Source organism: Ictidomys tridecemlineatus, chromosome X (assembly GCF_052094955.1).
Source record: "Ictidomys tridecemlineatus isolate mIctTri1 chromosome X, mIctTri1.hap1, whole genome shotgun sequence".
Lineage (NCBI taxonomy): Eukaryota > Metazoa > Chordata > Mammalia > Rodentia > Sciuridae > Ictidomys > Ictidomys tridecemlineatus.
In genome coordinates this window covers 121,141,691-121,157,678 of record NC_135493.1, presented here as the reverse complement: position 1 = coordinate 121,157,678, position 15,988 = coordinate 121,141,691, and the positions used below count along the sequence as shown (strand labels likewise).

The 15,988-nt window shown below is 41.7% G+C and overlaps 1 protein-coding gene across 2 annotated transcripts in view; it reads left to right on the top strand.

Moving 5' to 3' along the window:
* The window catches only part of Wwc3 (WWC family member 3), a 111,313-nt gene that overhangs the window by 82,024 nt on the left and 13,301 nt on the right, over positions 1 to 15,988 (top strand). For both annotated transcript variants that reach the window (XM_078035134.1, XM_005315957.5), the window contains exons 9-14: positions 2,187 to 2,429; positions 6,326 to 6,415; positions 7,410 to 7,975; positions 12,940 to 13,060; positions 14,030 to 14,104; positions 15,310 to 15,396. In XM_078035134.1, coding sequence (XP_077891260.1) covers positions 2,187 to 2,429; positions 6,326 to 6,415; positions 7,410 to 7,975; positions 12,940 to 13,060; positions 14,030 to 14,104; positions 15,310 to 15,396 — 1,182 coding nt within the window. The remainder of the gene's footprint in view (positions 1 to 2,186; positions 2,430 to 6,325; positions 6,416 to 7,409; positions 7,976 to 12,939; positions 13,061 to 14,029; positions 14,105 to 15,309; positions 15,397 to 15,988) is intronic.

Sequence of the window (15,988 nt, the reverse complement as noted above, 5' to 3'; positions counted from 1 at the left end):
GGAGTGTTTTGAAAATGTCTGTTTATATTATATGTATGATAATTAGATCTGACAAGCTTTAGCTAGGCTCAAATAGGCTTTCCTATGGATCAGATAAATTGAAATGAAAAAAACTATGAGGACACAGTAGATTTTCTCATTGTTCTCCAAATCAGTTATATTTATTTTTGATTGTCTACAGTAGAATGTTCCAGAAATTTCATTTGGTGTGTCTCATATGAGTCTGATTGGAGTGTATATTCCTTGGGCTTCAGTTATATGACTGTCATAAATTTTAATTACTCTAATTAGACATAGGTGGATGCTTAAGCCCAGTTTTATTTTTAACCCTGTTGGGCTGCCTCTGTCATCATTTTTTTTTCAGTGACATGATTTGTTATCATTTTTCAACACATTTTTCAGGAAATTAGTTTTAAGTTAGAAAAATTGTCTAAGGAAGCTACTGACACTCAACTAGTTTCTTTACCTTCTTGGAGAAATGGGCTTGAGTTAGATGTATGCATTTAAGCCCTAACCTGTATACCCTTTCCTTTCCATGTTTGGATTGATTTGGTACCTGGAGAAAGAGCATCATGTATGATCCTCCAGCCAGGCAGATGGGTCCTTATGCTCATGTCTAGATCATGCAAAGCCTGACCTGGCATAGTACTTGACAATGAGTTTTAGTGTATGGGCCAACTTCAGTCAATTGGTTGTATCTGTGTGGAATGTGGTGTTGAGAAGGACTCTGAGGGCTGGGCCCAACAGGTAGGATGCCAGATTTGGTTAGTGCTGTGCTACCTGGGCACAGGAGGTAAGTAGTCTTGACAATGCTCTTGCCCCATGTCTGCCATTCCAAGTTTAGTGAGGATGATCCCATCAGTGCCTAATGCAAATGCTTAAAACAGGCCAGTTAGCAACCCCCAGACAGGGCTGCAGAGGAGGCAGCTTTGTCTTGGAGCAGTGGGTGTCCACCTTGAGCAAGCATCAAAAACACCTGGAGGGCTTGACAGACCCCAGATTGGCAGGATCCATTCCCAAAGTGTCAGATTCCGCATGTGGGGCTGGGTTCTGAGATTTGCATTGGTAACCAGTTCCCAGGAAATTCTGAAGCTGCTGGTCCTGGGACCCCACTTTGAGAATTGCTGCCTCAGAGATATATGTACCTGCCACTTAATTGTTTTCATAGTACTCTCTCGTCTTAAAGAAGTCTTTGCATGTTTTTAGGCATGTGTACCAAACTTGATCCTCCAAATCATTGGGTTCAGGTTGGGTCTGGCATAACTAGTTTCTGCCTGGAAACAGGCAGCCTTACTTGAGGGGCTTAAAACATACTACTATTTTAAAGGGTGATTTAAAAATATGAGCTATGTCTGTTTCACTTAATCAGCATTAGACACCACTGCAGGACACAAAATATGATGCAATCTATTTGCCAGGCAAGCACTGAAGATTCAAGGGCATGGAAAGTGACAAGATTCTCTGTTTTTATACCCTAAGGATTGTCAAACTGACACCTTTGGTGAGATTGACTGGTTTGCATCTAGCCAGATGATCACATGCCAACTTCTACATTCATGGGGATGCCTCTCATTCTCTCATATATTTGCTGGCATGCTTGCCCACTGTTTAATGCTTGAGCTTCTCTCAGCAGGGTGTTGTGTGTTCACATCTGGTTGAGGTCTCAGGTGCAGGAAGTAGCACATACAACCAGCATGTGTGGGCATGGGTTTTGGCAGTTCTCTCTTATATTTTGTTTGTTTTGTTTTTTGACCCCCAATGGATATTAGTGCTTAAGCATGGCCAATGAGAAAGAAAGCCAGAAGCTTCTCTCAGTATCCAGCCTAGTGTTCAGCTACTGATGATAGTGGGGTGGGGAGAAGTGAGCAGCTTTCCTCGACTCTGGGACATCATCTTGCAGGAACCAGGAATCTGGGGAAAAAACTAGTGTGGTCATGATGAAGACTGGTGGACTTTTTGTCAACTGTTTGAAGCAAGTATGAATCTTGGACAGGGTAGATTATACAAAGGACTTTTGCATTATTTTTATGACCCATCATTCCCAGACACTCTTAAGTTTAAGGTTGGTGGCATTACTTTACTATTTATTTAGCAAAGTGAGTTTATAGAATCAGTGATAGTGCAGAGAATGTATAAAGGTGATTTTTTAAAGTTCATTGACATCTTCCTGGGCCCCCCTCTCTCAGGGTCGCAAACATTCAGCAGCAGCTGGCCCAGCTTGCTAATGAGTCATGGCCAGGCATGGCTGAGGCCGACAGGGACCGGCTGCAGCTCATCAAAGAGAAGGAGGCCCTGCTTCAAGAGCTGCAGCTCATCATTCAGCAGCGGAGGTCGGCTGAAGATGTGGCCAGGCTGGAGGAGGAGAAGAGACGCTTGGAAGAAGAGATCCAGCGTGCGCGGGCCACATCTGCACAAGGAGCAACAGAAAGGTGGGCTGGTCTCCAGAAGTTCAGGGGCAGGTGGGACCAGATTCCAGTGAAGAACCAACTGGAAAATCTTAATTAGATAACATATATATGGCTTCAGCATGTTCTTGATTAGTACAGGCTGAGTATCCCTTATCCAAAATGCTTGAGCACAAAAATGTTTCCCATTTTGAAGTTTCTCAGATTTTGGAATATTTGCATAGACTGTACTGGTTGACTATCCCTCATTTGAAAGTCTAAAATCTGAAGTGCTTCAAAATCTGAAACTATTTGAGCATCAAGTATTTGAAAAGAGTTTGGGAGTTTGGAGAATTTTGGATTTTCAGATTAGGGATGCTCAACCTATACTGAGAGCAGCTACTGAGGCATTTCCTTGATAAGTCAAGGGGAGATGGGACCATGTGCTTTCCATGTCATGAGAGGTAGCAGCTCTTCCCAAGGCTCCCTGAGCCCTTTAGAAATGGGAGATAATGGATGCAGCACCTACATGGACCCCTTCCTGGAGTAGGTTCGCCGTGCTTTCACCTGTATTTGTGGGACAGTACCCTGTGCTGGCTTGGGGCACCAGCAGGAAGATGGGGAGACAGATGGTGGTATAGCTTTGGAATAAGATGGCTCTCTTGCTCCAGAGAACTGGCCCCTATAGCACTGTGGAAGTCTACCTACTGCTTTTATCTCTGACTTTGATTTCTGGCCAAGGCAACCTGCTCTTTCTTTTTTAGTAGGAAGTCAACAGCCTATCATGGGTCCATTTCTAACCATACCTTTCCTAGGTTGATCTTGAGACTCTTTCAAGCATAGGACACATGAAGCCAGAGTCTTTTGTATTCTTCAGTGCCAAGTTGTTTGGCCTTTCATCATATGCCATGTCTTCTGGTTTCCATTTGCTGCCTGCAATCACAGATTGTGTTGAAGGCTTGGTCTGCTTTCCACATTTAACAGCTGTCCGCAGTTTATCTGTGGCTATCTGCTGAGTTTTGGAAAGCCCATCCCCCAATTGTTAATATACTAACTCCCTAAAACTCAGTGTATTAACATGACCTTTTTCTGTATTGCTATGAGCATTCTCTACCTAGAGTTTAAGTCACTTAAATTATTTGATCTGTTCAGATGCACCCACAACTAATATTTTATCACATCTTATGACTGTTCTTTGTATGTGTTGGGCAATCTTTATGCTTGATTCTCATTATTAATCTTTTGGATACATGAGTGTGCATTATGGTATTCAGGACCCATGGCAGCATTGAAAAGAAGGAATGGTGTTTGGGAAGTTCAACTCCTGGTAACAGGCAGAGAGAATTTTGATCTGCCTGAGATGATGGCACCCTATATCATCCCACTCAAACTGAGTTGGCTCTGAATCTTAAAAGGAGCAAGGCAACTGAAGTTTTCTTCTGTGCTGCTGTGTTTCTGCACATTTTTAGTTAAACACTGTCTTCCATTTTACCCTTGGTATTCTCCTGTGTGTGTTCTGGATAGAAGAGCCTGGCGTTCTTGTTCATTCTTGACTAAGGATGGTAGATTTGGTCCCACAATGCTTCCTGATTCCCAGGAAGCCCACCCATGCACCCTTGACTGTGGAAATTCAGCATGTGTGAGTGCTGTGGTCCCAGAGTACAAATACCTGGAATTCCCTAGAGTCAGTGTTACCCTGATGCCTCAAGGGCTGCAACACCCAAACTGGACCAGCTTTCACCCAGATGGCAGTTTCTTGTGGGACCAGGCTGGGTGTTAAGTTCTGGGACTCAGAACCCTCAACTGGAACTGAATTGACCTAAGGGCATGACCTTGGCTAAAGAGGAACGTACACATGTGCTGAGCTCTTTCCTCCCATGTGCTTTGTCTATTCTATCCACTGCATTGTAAGATGAGGTCAATGCCCCAAGAGAGCTGCTGCTGCTCTTTGATATTTTGTGCCGAGTGGATACAGACACATTTCTCAGTGTTGCCTTCTTTTATTGAGCTGTGCTTGAAGACTGGAAGTGTGGGACCCATGCTGGGAGACTTCCTCTAGCACAGACTGAGGGGCAGTAGAAGGAGACCCAGTATGGATCTGGGCACAAGGAACCAAGGTTTGTGTTTTAAGGCTGAGTTGTGGTAGCTGTATCACTGGGGCCTGGCCTTTGCCTTGTCTCAGCTACAGTGTCATCAGTATAGAGAGTTCCAAGTTATAGCTTGAAAGCCCAGTGAGGGGCATAATTTAAACTTCCCCTTTTTGACTCTTCACTCTCTATATCTTCTGAAAAAAGAAATTAAAGATGATTTTTTTGAAGTTATTTCCTTTGCTAAGCCTTAGGTAGGAATTTAAGTGTAACATTAAATATGGAAAATCTTTTATGAGTAAAGGAATTCTCTCTTTCTTGCCATACATAACAACAGAATTGAATGATAGGAAGTAGGGGCAGTGCAGAGTCTCAGTAAAGTGCCTTGACTTAGGTTCAAGCTGACTTGACCAAACCTTGAACTTGCATAGCACAGGCAAATTACTTTCACTCCTTGAGTATCAGTTTCCTCATCTGTAAAATGGGAGTAGGATCAAGTGAGCAGTCATTGAGATACAACATATAATATGACATATAATATATTCTTTCTGTACTTGGCCTTGCTTCTCTTGATATGACCAGCATTATTATAAGTGCTCAAGAACATTGTGCTTTCTTATGTGCTCATATATCTCTTTTGGCATAACATGAAAAATATACCCAATAGAATGTCAGCATTACTTTTTAAAAGTTATTTTTGTTTGTAAAAGTAATAAATTGAAATGTCCTTCTTAAAAATTAAAAATTTTAGACAAGCAAAATTCTTTTTTAAACATTACAACTGGAAGAGTTTATTATAGCTGTTTTCAAACTTTTGGGTTCCAGGACCTCCTTCTACTGTTAAAATTACTAAGGATCCCAATGAACTTTTGTTAAAAGAATTATTCTAAATCAGTCGATATTTACTGCTTTAGAAATTAGAATTGTGAAAATTTTAAATATAACAACAATTTTTATGCATAAATAGCATTTTGAGAATTTTTCGAAACAGAGTGAGAAGTATTATATTTATTCTATATTTCTGTAAATGTCTTTAGCATCTGGCTTTCCAGAAGGCAGCTGCTCAGGCATGTGATCTGTTATCATATATCACTTGTGGTGAGCATATGAAGATCTGACTGCACATGGATATATAGTTAGGAAAGAGGGGAACTCTTAGAATCCCTGATGGATTCTTGGGGATACCCTGGGATCTGTGGACCACACTTTAAAACCATTGGCTTGAATTTATGCTATTCAGCTTTAAAATTGGTTTTATAGTGGCTCTAGTTATTAAGGTATTTGATTGAGTAGGAAATGTTGTAGCCCGTGTCAGTCAATGGAGCTTGACATTGTTTTTGCCTAAAAGGGGGCCTAGAATGAGGAAATTGAATTTGTTCTAAGGAATTCTAGTAGATTAACACATGATCTGCCTTTGGGCCAGTTCTACTCTAGTCTCCCTTCTGTCTGTTCTTCTACCCACCCATCCTCCTATCCATCCACTTACCCCATCCACTCTTCATATGACCATCCATGCTCTGACCTGCCTATCCACCTATCTACCCACCCACTCATCTACTTACCCATCTATCTACCCATCTATGCTCCCACTCATTTTCCTGTTCATCTGCTGCCCTGTCCACATACAGATCAAGTGTCTGCAATGTACCAGGCACTGCTCAGAGTGTCAGGGATGTATTTTTCCAACAAACCCCAAACAGATTTTATTGTCTTGGCATTTAAGACCTAGATGCTTTTAGAACTGATAGTCATTCCAATGTAACTCACATGGGGAATTTTATAGTTGAATTTCTTGTTATAAAAATATACTTCCTATTTTTCAAATCCTCCAATAGACTATTTTCTTACCTGCAGGATTCTACTTCAAGAAAAAAGAAATTGTCTACTTATGCAGCTGGAAGAAGCTACACGCTTAACATCTTATCTCCAGTCCCAGTTAAAAAGGTAGGTTCCTTTAGAAGAGAAAACTATACTTAATTATCGTGTTACAGTGACATGTACATGAACTTTATTAATTCCCATTAGCTTGTATTTTTCTCCTACTGAAGCTTGGAACCTCAAGTGGTGTAAAAGAGAATAGAGATGTAGATAGATATGTTATATTTTTAAGATAATCTGCTAACATATGACTCGAGGAAAATGAGTAAAAATTTGGTTTCATAATAAATAACAAGTCTGATGTCAAGTTTATTGAAGTCTTTTGTAATATAACAGCTTTAGAAGTATTCATATATGCACATAGACATTTTTATTTTGGGAGTTTTAAAAGACGATATAATTTTTTTTTTTTTTTTTGGTACTAGGAATTGAACCCAGAGGCACTTTACCACTAAGCTACATCCCCAGCCCTTTTTATTTTGAGACAGGGTATTGATAGGTTGCTTAGGGCCTTGCTATGTTCTCAGGCTGGCTTCAAAATTGCGATCTTCTTGCCTCACCCTCTGGAGTTGCTGAGATTACAGGCATGCCCTGCTGCACCTGATGGATATGAATATTTTAAATATTCATATTTAAATATTTGGATGCTCAAAATAACCACCTTTTCAAGCACATACTGTATTGTGAGGCATAATGTTAAGAACTTTATTTGAATTACTTTCTTAGTTATTCCTTCTAACAGTGTCATGAGATAGGACCTGTGACTGCCTCAACCCCAGCCAGCAAGTGGGAGGCTCAAAGAGGTTCAGTAACTTAGCGTGCAGCCAGCTAGTGACTGTGGGCAAGGACTCCAATTCAGGCACGAGTCTTTGTTGTTGCTCACTGCCCTCTAGTGTCATTCAAAAGAACAAAGGAGGTATCAAATGAAAGTCTGCTCAAATACTCCCAGGGGTTAGGGGTAGGCTGGGATTCGCTGTTCCCAGGTGCAGCAGCCTAGTTGTGCTGCTTGGCAGTGGGAACAGCTATGTGCGTCTCTAAGATAGTTTCTCTCTCCTTTCAGCCTGTCTGCCAGCACCCTGACAGTGTCCTCTGGGAGCAGCCGCGGGTCCCTGGCCTCCAGCCGGGGATCACTGGCCTCCAGCCGCGGTTCGCTGAGCTCAGTCAGCTTCACCGACATCTACGGCCTCCCTCAGTACGAGAAGGCCGATGCTGAGTGCGGCCAGCTTCTACGCTTCGATCTGATTCCTTTTGACTCCCTGGGACGTGATGTCCCCTTCTCAGACCCTCCAGGCCACCCGGGCTTCCACAAGCAGAGGCGGTCCCTGGACACGCCCCAGTCGCTGGCATCACTGTCCTCCCGCTCTTCCCTGTCCTCTCTGTCGCCCCCTAGCTCGCCCCTGGACACACCTTTTCTCCCGGCCTCGCGGGACTCTCCTCTGGCGCAGTTAGCGGATGGTTTTGAAGTGCCAGGCCTGGGTGCCCTAGACAGACTGCGAGCACAGACCTCTGCTTTGGGGGATGAAGATTTGCAAGGCACTGCATTACTTCAACCACACGGATTCTCTGGGGATGGGGAAGGACCTCGTGAGCGTGGACCCCAACTGGCTGGGGCTCCCACCAATACAAGTAAGTGGTGATGCTTCTCCTGAGGAAGCAAAATTAGAAACTCAGGGATGATATTGCAGTGACTGGTGGCTTTTAAGTCCCTGGTGAGCTATAAGTTTACAAACATTGATAGGGTTAGAAGGGTACAGACCTGCTGTAGGGAAAGATAATTAACATTGACAAAGTAGTCTTTGCCAGGTATTTGGCTTGTTTTAAGAATATATTTAATTGTTGAAAATAAGGGTCAGAACCACACAGTCTCACACATTTGGAAGTGAATAGAGAGGTACCAAGACCTCAATGAGTTCTGCAGCACACGTGCCAAGGTAGAGCATACGGTGTGTGAGCCCACCTCAACCAGTGTGTGAACTAGTGTCTTGTAGTCTAGTGGGAAGCCTACTTCCTTTGTCACTTTGACTTCATCTCTTTATCCTAGTTCTCATAGTATTCAAGGATGAAATTCTTTCAATTGTGGAAATGAAAATAATTGCATAATTTCAAAGACATGCTAGTAAGCATTCATTTTTTTCTACCGATTCTATTTTCTGGTGATCTAGCTAGGTAAAGCTTCATCTGCCCAGTTGTGTTAGTTTGATTCCTCTTTGGTGCCAGGGTGCTATTGAGGACAATATTGATCCCATGTGCTTTTTAAAGCCAAGCCCCAGCATCTTTAATTTCCTTAGGTTTTAAGCAGGATTAAGAATAAGGTCTCCCATTCCTGAAGTTCAGCCCATTTAATTAACTTTCACTTACACAGCAGAAATGTTTTAGACATACCACTTAGGCAAACACTAGACAATTTGTATAACATAGTGGGTCTCAACCAGGGGTATTTGTGCCCCCCCCCCCAATGCCGGGGTACATTTGGTAATGTCCCAGTGGGAGTAATTTCTTCCTTTTCACAACTGAGGTGAAGGATCCTACTGCCATCTAGTGGGTAGAGGCTGGGATGCTGCAGCACATGTGTCAAGGTAAAAATCTTACTGTACACAGTGCTGCCCGCACAAAGAATGATCCAGCTCAAAATGTCAGTAATGCAGAGGATGAGAAACCCTAGAAATGTACTATTGAGTGTTTATGCAACAAGGGGGAGAAATAAAACTAGAATACAAAATTCATGAGGTATAGTGGAAACAGCTTCAGACTTGCAAACTGGAGACCAGGATTCTGTTCATTTTGTTCCTTGCCCTGTTGACTGCTAGCTGTGTGACCATGAGCTGTCTGTCTCACCTTCCTTGCCCTTGAAGGAGGTGATCTTTATGCTCTCTTCCATTTGCTACCATTCTGTTACTTATGAGATTGATAGATGGAAAGGTTGATTGATCTTTAGATCTAGCTATAAAATAGTAGCCTGCTGACATTTATATATTTAACCAGAATTCAAGCTGCTCCATGACTTTTTTGGCATTTCAGTTATTTTGGTGTCTTCCCCTCTATGTTTGAATACACACTTTTAAAAATCCCCACATATATTGTTTTTGTAATTCACATATACAAGTAACCTTCATCCCCTTTGTTCTTCTTTACAGTCCTACCAATTTCTCTTTAAAGTTTGAGATTCAAGACTGTTAGTCTGTTTATACAGAAAATCCACACAAGATCTAAGGGCCCCTTTGGGCCATGGAAAAGATAGGATGTGGGTGGGGGGAGAGGCGGCAGGGGGAAGGGGGAGCAGACTTAATTTCTTATCCTAGTTTCTTTGCTTTCCTTCCCACTCTGTGGCATACTTTGTAATGGTGTCATTTTAGACTGGGAAGTGTTTGCTTTTCTACATTTATATACTGCCACCTGGTGATGGATTTGTGCATAACACTGTCAGTTGACGTGTCCTTAGAAAACTGAAATAATTGACTGAGTTAGTTAATGGGTACTGCTGCATGCTCCTAGATGTCTAGGTTGGGTAATTAGTTTCAGGTATGTACCCAGGGGGCTTCCTTGCCTCCCTTGATGCTTTTGGAACTCCTGAGCACATGGTTGTCATAGTTTCATAATTATGGAGCTTGGTGTTTTATCAGATTCTCCCCATTCCCTTGTTTATCAATTCCAACAGTCATGCAATTCTCTCCACCCTTTTAGTCTTGATGGAAATAGTGGAGTCTCTTTGGCCCCAAGAAAGGTTTCAGTAAGATAAAATTTTTAGTAAGATAAAAATCAAAATTGCCCAAATCCATACAGACAATGATTTCTTGTTGTGTTTTAAATCAGTCAGAGAACAGAAGGCAAGACAGAGGAGTGGGGCAATAGACTGTAATCTTGAACATTTTTTACATTTTTTCCTACAGTCCTGTCTTCCCTGGATTTTGAAAGCCAAATGTGTCATGATTTTGAAATACTTCCCTATTTCATCCACCTATTAGTATTTGCTAATAAAAAGGCATAAAATATTGACTTTGCTAATCTATTTATTGATGTTTTTATTATATTCATACTCTGTTTAGAATTATTGACTTAAATTATGCCTTTTTTCACTTTGTGCTCTTTTATCTCTTTTCTCATGCGGCTCCACAGAAACATTCACTGTAAGTGATATTGGATTCTCCTCGTTCCCCTTTGTTGCTCAGGATGTGGGCACATCTTTGTGCAGTGAATCCGTGTTTAGGATGACTGGGATGTAGTTTATCAATTGTCATTATTTTAATATTAATTTCCATGATGGCTACTAAAGTCATGTAAGAACTTTTTTAAAGCTTTCACTGTATATTCCACATGTGTATTTTCTCCAGAATATAACAGCATTCATTATTTCAATATGTCAGCTGGCAGCTTTGCCCACAATGTATTTCCTTCCTTTTTATCAAGCAGCGTTCATTTCCTTGGGTCTTAGTGTTTGTCTGTCTGTCTGACTAACCATCTTTAATGATGAAAAGGACAGAGACATTTTAAATGAATGTGTAAAAGACTTTTCTTTACTTCACTGGCATTGTTCCCCATGGTCAACCTCATTGCCCTGAAGCCCAAGAGTGCAAGTCTTGGATGTGAAGGATAGAGTGTTTCTGTGCTTTTTCTCATCCAGGGCAACTCTTGCTTGTAGTTGCTGTGTGAATTCATTGACTTAGCCTGAGCTCTATGAGAATTAGTTCCTTAATGGCCCTTCTCTTTTCCTGTACTCCTGCCATAATGATAAGACAGAATTATGGTCAGGGTTGCACTCATAGATTAGGGTTAACTGGAAGTGCATAGGATTATTGCTGGGGCTATTTTCTTTTATTATTATTTTTTTAGTTGTCAATAGAATTTATTTATATGAGGTGCTGAGAATTGAACCCAGTGCCTCACACATGCTAGACAAGTGCTCTACCACTGAGCCACAACCCCCGCCCATACTGGGGCTATTTTCTTAAAGGGATTTAAAGCTACATCTAGGAATTATTCACAGTGTCAGGGCTGGGAATGCAAATAATGATCAGTTTCACTTATTAGAGATTGATACAATGCATTGGAAGGTTCCTTTTGCAGTTCAGGACTGGGGGTTGTGGTCCTTTCTCATGGTAGAGATGAAGAAAAGAGCTGGACTTGAGAATCCTGGCATACAATTTGAAAGTCTGTACCTCTGGCCACTCCAGAATGGAGCCAGCTTTTGTTCCTGGCTGACTGAGGCAGGAGCAAATAACTAAACCCCACTCCACTGTGTGGCATTGCAGATCTTTGGAAGGCTAACTTTTGTGTCCAGTTAACAGCAAGAGAACAAAGGCGATAGCCTTATATGTTTGTTTTGTGCAATGTTTAATGTGTTTGTATTTAATTGATGTGAATAATAATTTGGTTGAAAGAGAGATGGTCATCTTTGGACTCACTATTTCCCTCAATTTACAAATGCACAGATGTCAAGATTTTTCATTTGTAGAGCTTAGAGAGAAAAAGAAAAGTATATAGAGAAAAGAGCGACCTGCTTTATTAACAAGGAACTTTATGATGCTGTAGCTTCATATTTTATTCTATATTCTAACCAAGTGTGTCCCTCTATACAACATTAAGACTCCTGGAGGGGCTGAAGATGTGGCTCAAGCGGTAGGGCGCTTGCCTGACATGCATGCGGCCTGGGTTCGATCCTCAGCACCACATACAAATACAGATGTTATGTCCGCTGAAAATTAAAAAAAAAAAAGACTCCTGGGCACATAATCATATTAACATGGAAAAATTACATGCATATTCTATAGATTTTGTTTAAAGGAGCTTATTTCTGTGAGGGAAGGGGTAGAAACAGTTAATGAAATGTTAGGAAGAAAAATCTCAATGATTATATTTAGCTCTTGATTGAAATAAATATGAAACACAAAAAGAAACTGCCAGGGAATGGTAGTGTTTTAACCCAGGAAAGAAATTCTGGAAGCCTGTCTGGCTCCAGGGCAACTGAGGAGGGTACTATAGTTACAGAGTTGGATGGGCATGAGCCTCAGCATACTCCCGGCAGGCTACAGGTTTTTGAGGAGGTGCTTTTAAAGGATTGGTCTGGGTTCTACTGTGTCCTCTTGAAGGTTTGAAGGTCACTAAATTTTGTTAAGGTTTGTTTGGATAGTTAACATTGTGTCCAGTTGTAAAAGTAGTTTCGTGTGTGTGTGTGTGTGTGTGTGTGTGTGTGTATTTGTTATATAAAATGCCAAACAGCATGAAGAAGGAATGAGAAAATGAGAAATGCCACCCTTGGAGAGCACAGTGCTGTTCTTTTCTTTTGGTTCTGAGGTCTAAACATGCAGATTGAAGGGTCTTCCCCACATCATCTTAAGTTCTCTGTGTTCATTAAGGGGTGAAAAGAGATTTATGAATCCAAGTATCTTTGTAGACAATTTAAAAACTTTCAAAGAAGTAGCCAGAATTCTGATTCTTTAGTTTTTCAGTCTTACAAACAATTGTGTGTAGTGTATTTCTATGCATGTGCATATTATGGTGTGTCTCAGGAACACTTAGTAACTTAGCAATTCTCTACAGAGGCCCTGGCCTCCTTTGATGTCATCTCCTGACCCAGGTGTGTCTCTTGTTTGCAGCAGTGACTCTGAGGGAAGACAGTGCCAAGAGATTGGAGAGGAGAGCGCGCCGTGTCTCCGCATGCCTGTCGGATTACTCACTAGCCAGTGATAGCGGGGTATTTGAACCTCTAACCAAAAGGTTAGGAGCTTATCTTATTTCCTTTTTCCTAAACTGACTTACCATAGTTACTGTTACACATGAAAAGGATGCATACTGAAGCTGTCATATATTGAAACTGTTATGTAGAAGTTGAATATTTTTCTAACTTTTTTCAACTTCAGGAGGTTGGGCCTTAGAAACCTGCAAAAATAACTCCTCTGGCTTCTGTGGCATTTGGAGGTTGGCTCTCATTCTGGTGTTCTAGGATGACTTCTTTCTCCCTGGTCCCAGTGAACTTAAGGTTTAAACCCAATAGAGCTGAAAAAGGAGAATCAATACACACATAAGAGAGACCTGTTTTTCTGGAAAGAATATTCCCTAGAAGTGAATTTCCTTCTTTCTTATTTCCTTAGCTATAAGAATCCCCTTGCAATAAAAAAAAATGACTTTTTAGACTAATGTGATTTATTTATTTAAAAAAAATATTTTTAGTTATAGTTGGACACAGTATCTTTATTTTATTTATTTATTTTTATGTGGTGCTGAGGATTGAACCCAGCACCTCACATGTGCTAGGCGAGTGCTCTACTGCTGAGCCACAACCCCAGCCCCTAATGTGATTTATTTTGATTGACTATTTTTGATGTTATGTTTTCTTTGTATATTCATAAATTTCAAGTATAAGACATTTCAGTTATTTCAAACTTTTATATTTTTGAGTGCTGCCTTGAATATTATATGGAGTTTTGAAAGGTATGCAAAGTTATTTTCCAAAACAAATACAACATAAATAAGTAACAGCAGTTGGTAGGCAGGTACCCATGAGAGACCCCATGGATCCTCAGGATCCATGCCCTTTCATACGCTTAATGAGCCTCTTTATTTATGTCACAATTTGATAAAGCACTTCTCAGTAAGAGGCACCCTCAGCATGAGAGAGTTTCTATACAACCTGTAGTGATCAGTTCCCTTTGTAATAAAGCTGGGCGAATTTCCCCTTGTGTTCAGGAATGAAGATGCTGAAGAGACTGCTTTTGGAGACACATGTGGTAATGACGACCCCCAGATCCACGTGGGATTTCTGTGAGTACAGAAGCTGCCTTCCCTGTTACTCTTAAAAATGCCTTGTAGATTGGGGCCCACCATGGTGCTGCTTCCCAATCCTTGATACACACAGTCCTACTTCAGCCAGTCTTAGGTGAGGTGGCAGGAAGGAATGTGTTTTTAGTCAGTTTTTTCGCTGCTGTGACTAAAGGACCTGACCAGCACAATTACAGAGGAAAAAAAGTTTATTTCAGGACTTGCAGTTTCAGAGGTCTTAGTCCTAGAAGGTTGGCTCCATTCCTCAAGACTGAACATCATGGCAGGAGTGTGTGGCAGAGGAAAGCAGCTTACATCATCAGGAAGCAGAGAGACTCCACTGGCCAGATACAAATGTGTACCCAAAGCTACACCCCACTTCCCACCTCCTTCCTCCACACCCTACCACTTCAGTTACCACAGTTAATTTCTATCAGGGGATTAATTCACTGATTGAGTTAAGACTCTCACAACCCTATCGTTTCTCCTCTGAATCTTCTTGCATTGTCTCACACGTGAGCTTTTGGGGGACACCTCACATCCAAACCATAACAAAGCAACAGAGAAAAAGGGGTGCCATTGCTGTCTTTCAGCACAGATATTCACAGCTAAGGACTGTCACCTCATGGAGCTAAGGGGTGTGGGAACCATAATGGGGTACTGAAAGCCCCTGGTTAAGTCCGCCTCTTGGGGATATTTTTGCACATTACTGCCAGGAGTTGAATATGTTAACTGTGGTGCAGATACAGATAATGACTTCCCAGAAAAGTCACCAGGTGGTTTGCAACACAATACTTTTTAGTTTCCAATTACAGTTTCAATTGAGGCAGTAACTGTACTGTTCACACTAGCAGGACAAGAAGTTCAGATCCCTGGTGTTTTCTTTTGCTTGCTCTTGTTATTTTGTCCAGGTTTCTTGGAGTTGACACTGTTGACATTTGGAAGCAGATCATTCTTTACTCTGGGGAGTTATCTTGTGCCCTGTAGGGTGTTCAGTAGTATGCCTGGCCTCCATCCACTGGATGCCATGATACTCACTTTCTCTCCAGTTGTGACAATAAAAAATGTCTCCAAACATTGCAGATATCCCCTGGGGATAAGGTGGGGCAAAAATCCCCTTCAGTTGATGGCCAGTGCTGCAGTCCAGTCAGAGGGACTTTTCCGCTGTGGGGAATTTGTGGTCCACAAACTCTGGCTTTGTTTTCTAGGCATGACAGTGCCAGCGAATGTCTTCTTGTGCACGTGCTCCAGCTGAGGAACTTTGCTGGGCTGGTAATGAAGGAAGACTGTAAAATGTAAGCTCCCAGCTTGGAGATTTAGGGGCCATGTACAGCTAGTGATGGCCTCTCAGGGGCCCTCCTCCATACAACGTGGTGTACCAACCTGGTCTACTTGGCAGTCTGGGGAAGGAATTTACAGTAAATCAGTAGGAAATATCTATCTGAACTATAAAGAACTATACATTTTAAAAGGAGCCTAGTTAGTTATTTGAGGCAGATGAAGTTATGTGCAGTGTTGACACCAAGGAAGTACCATCATATGTGTTAAGAGGCCTCTGACTAGGATTAGAGAGACCTTGGCTGAGAACAGGAAAAGGGACCACTTGGGAGACACCTAGTAACCTTGGCCTTGATAGTGGAATTTCTACCTCTCTGCACTCCATGGCCCTAGGCAGGTACTCAATGGAGTGGTCACTTGCCATTCAAGACCAAGCTTGGAACCCCCCTTCCTTGAGTCTTCTATGTAACTAGTCTTCTAAATTCCTTGGAAGCACCCTGGTGTAAGTGGCTGAGGCTCCACCTGTGATTCAGCTTACCCTAATGATATATGTTGCAGTGGTGATAAATGTTTGAGAATCCCCCATGTGCCAAGTTCTAGGCTGGGAAT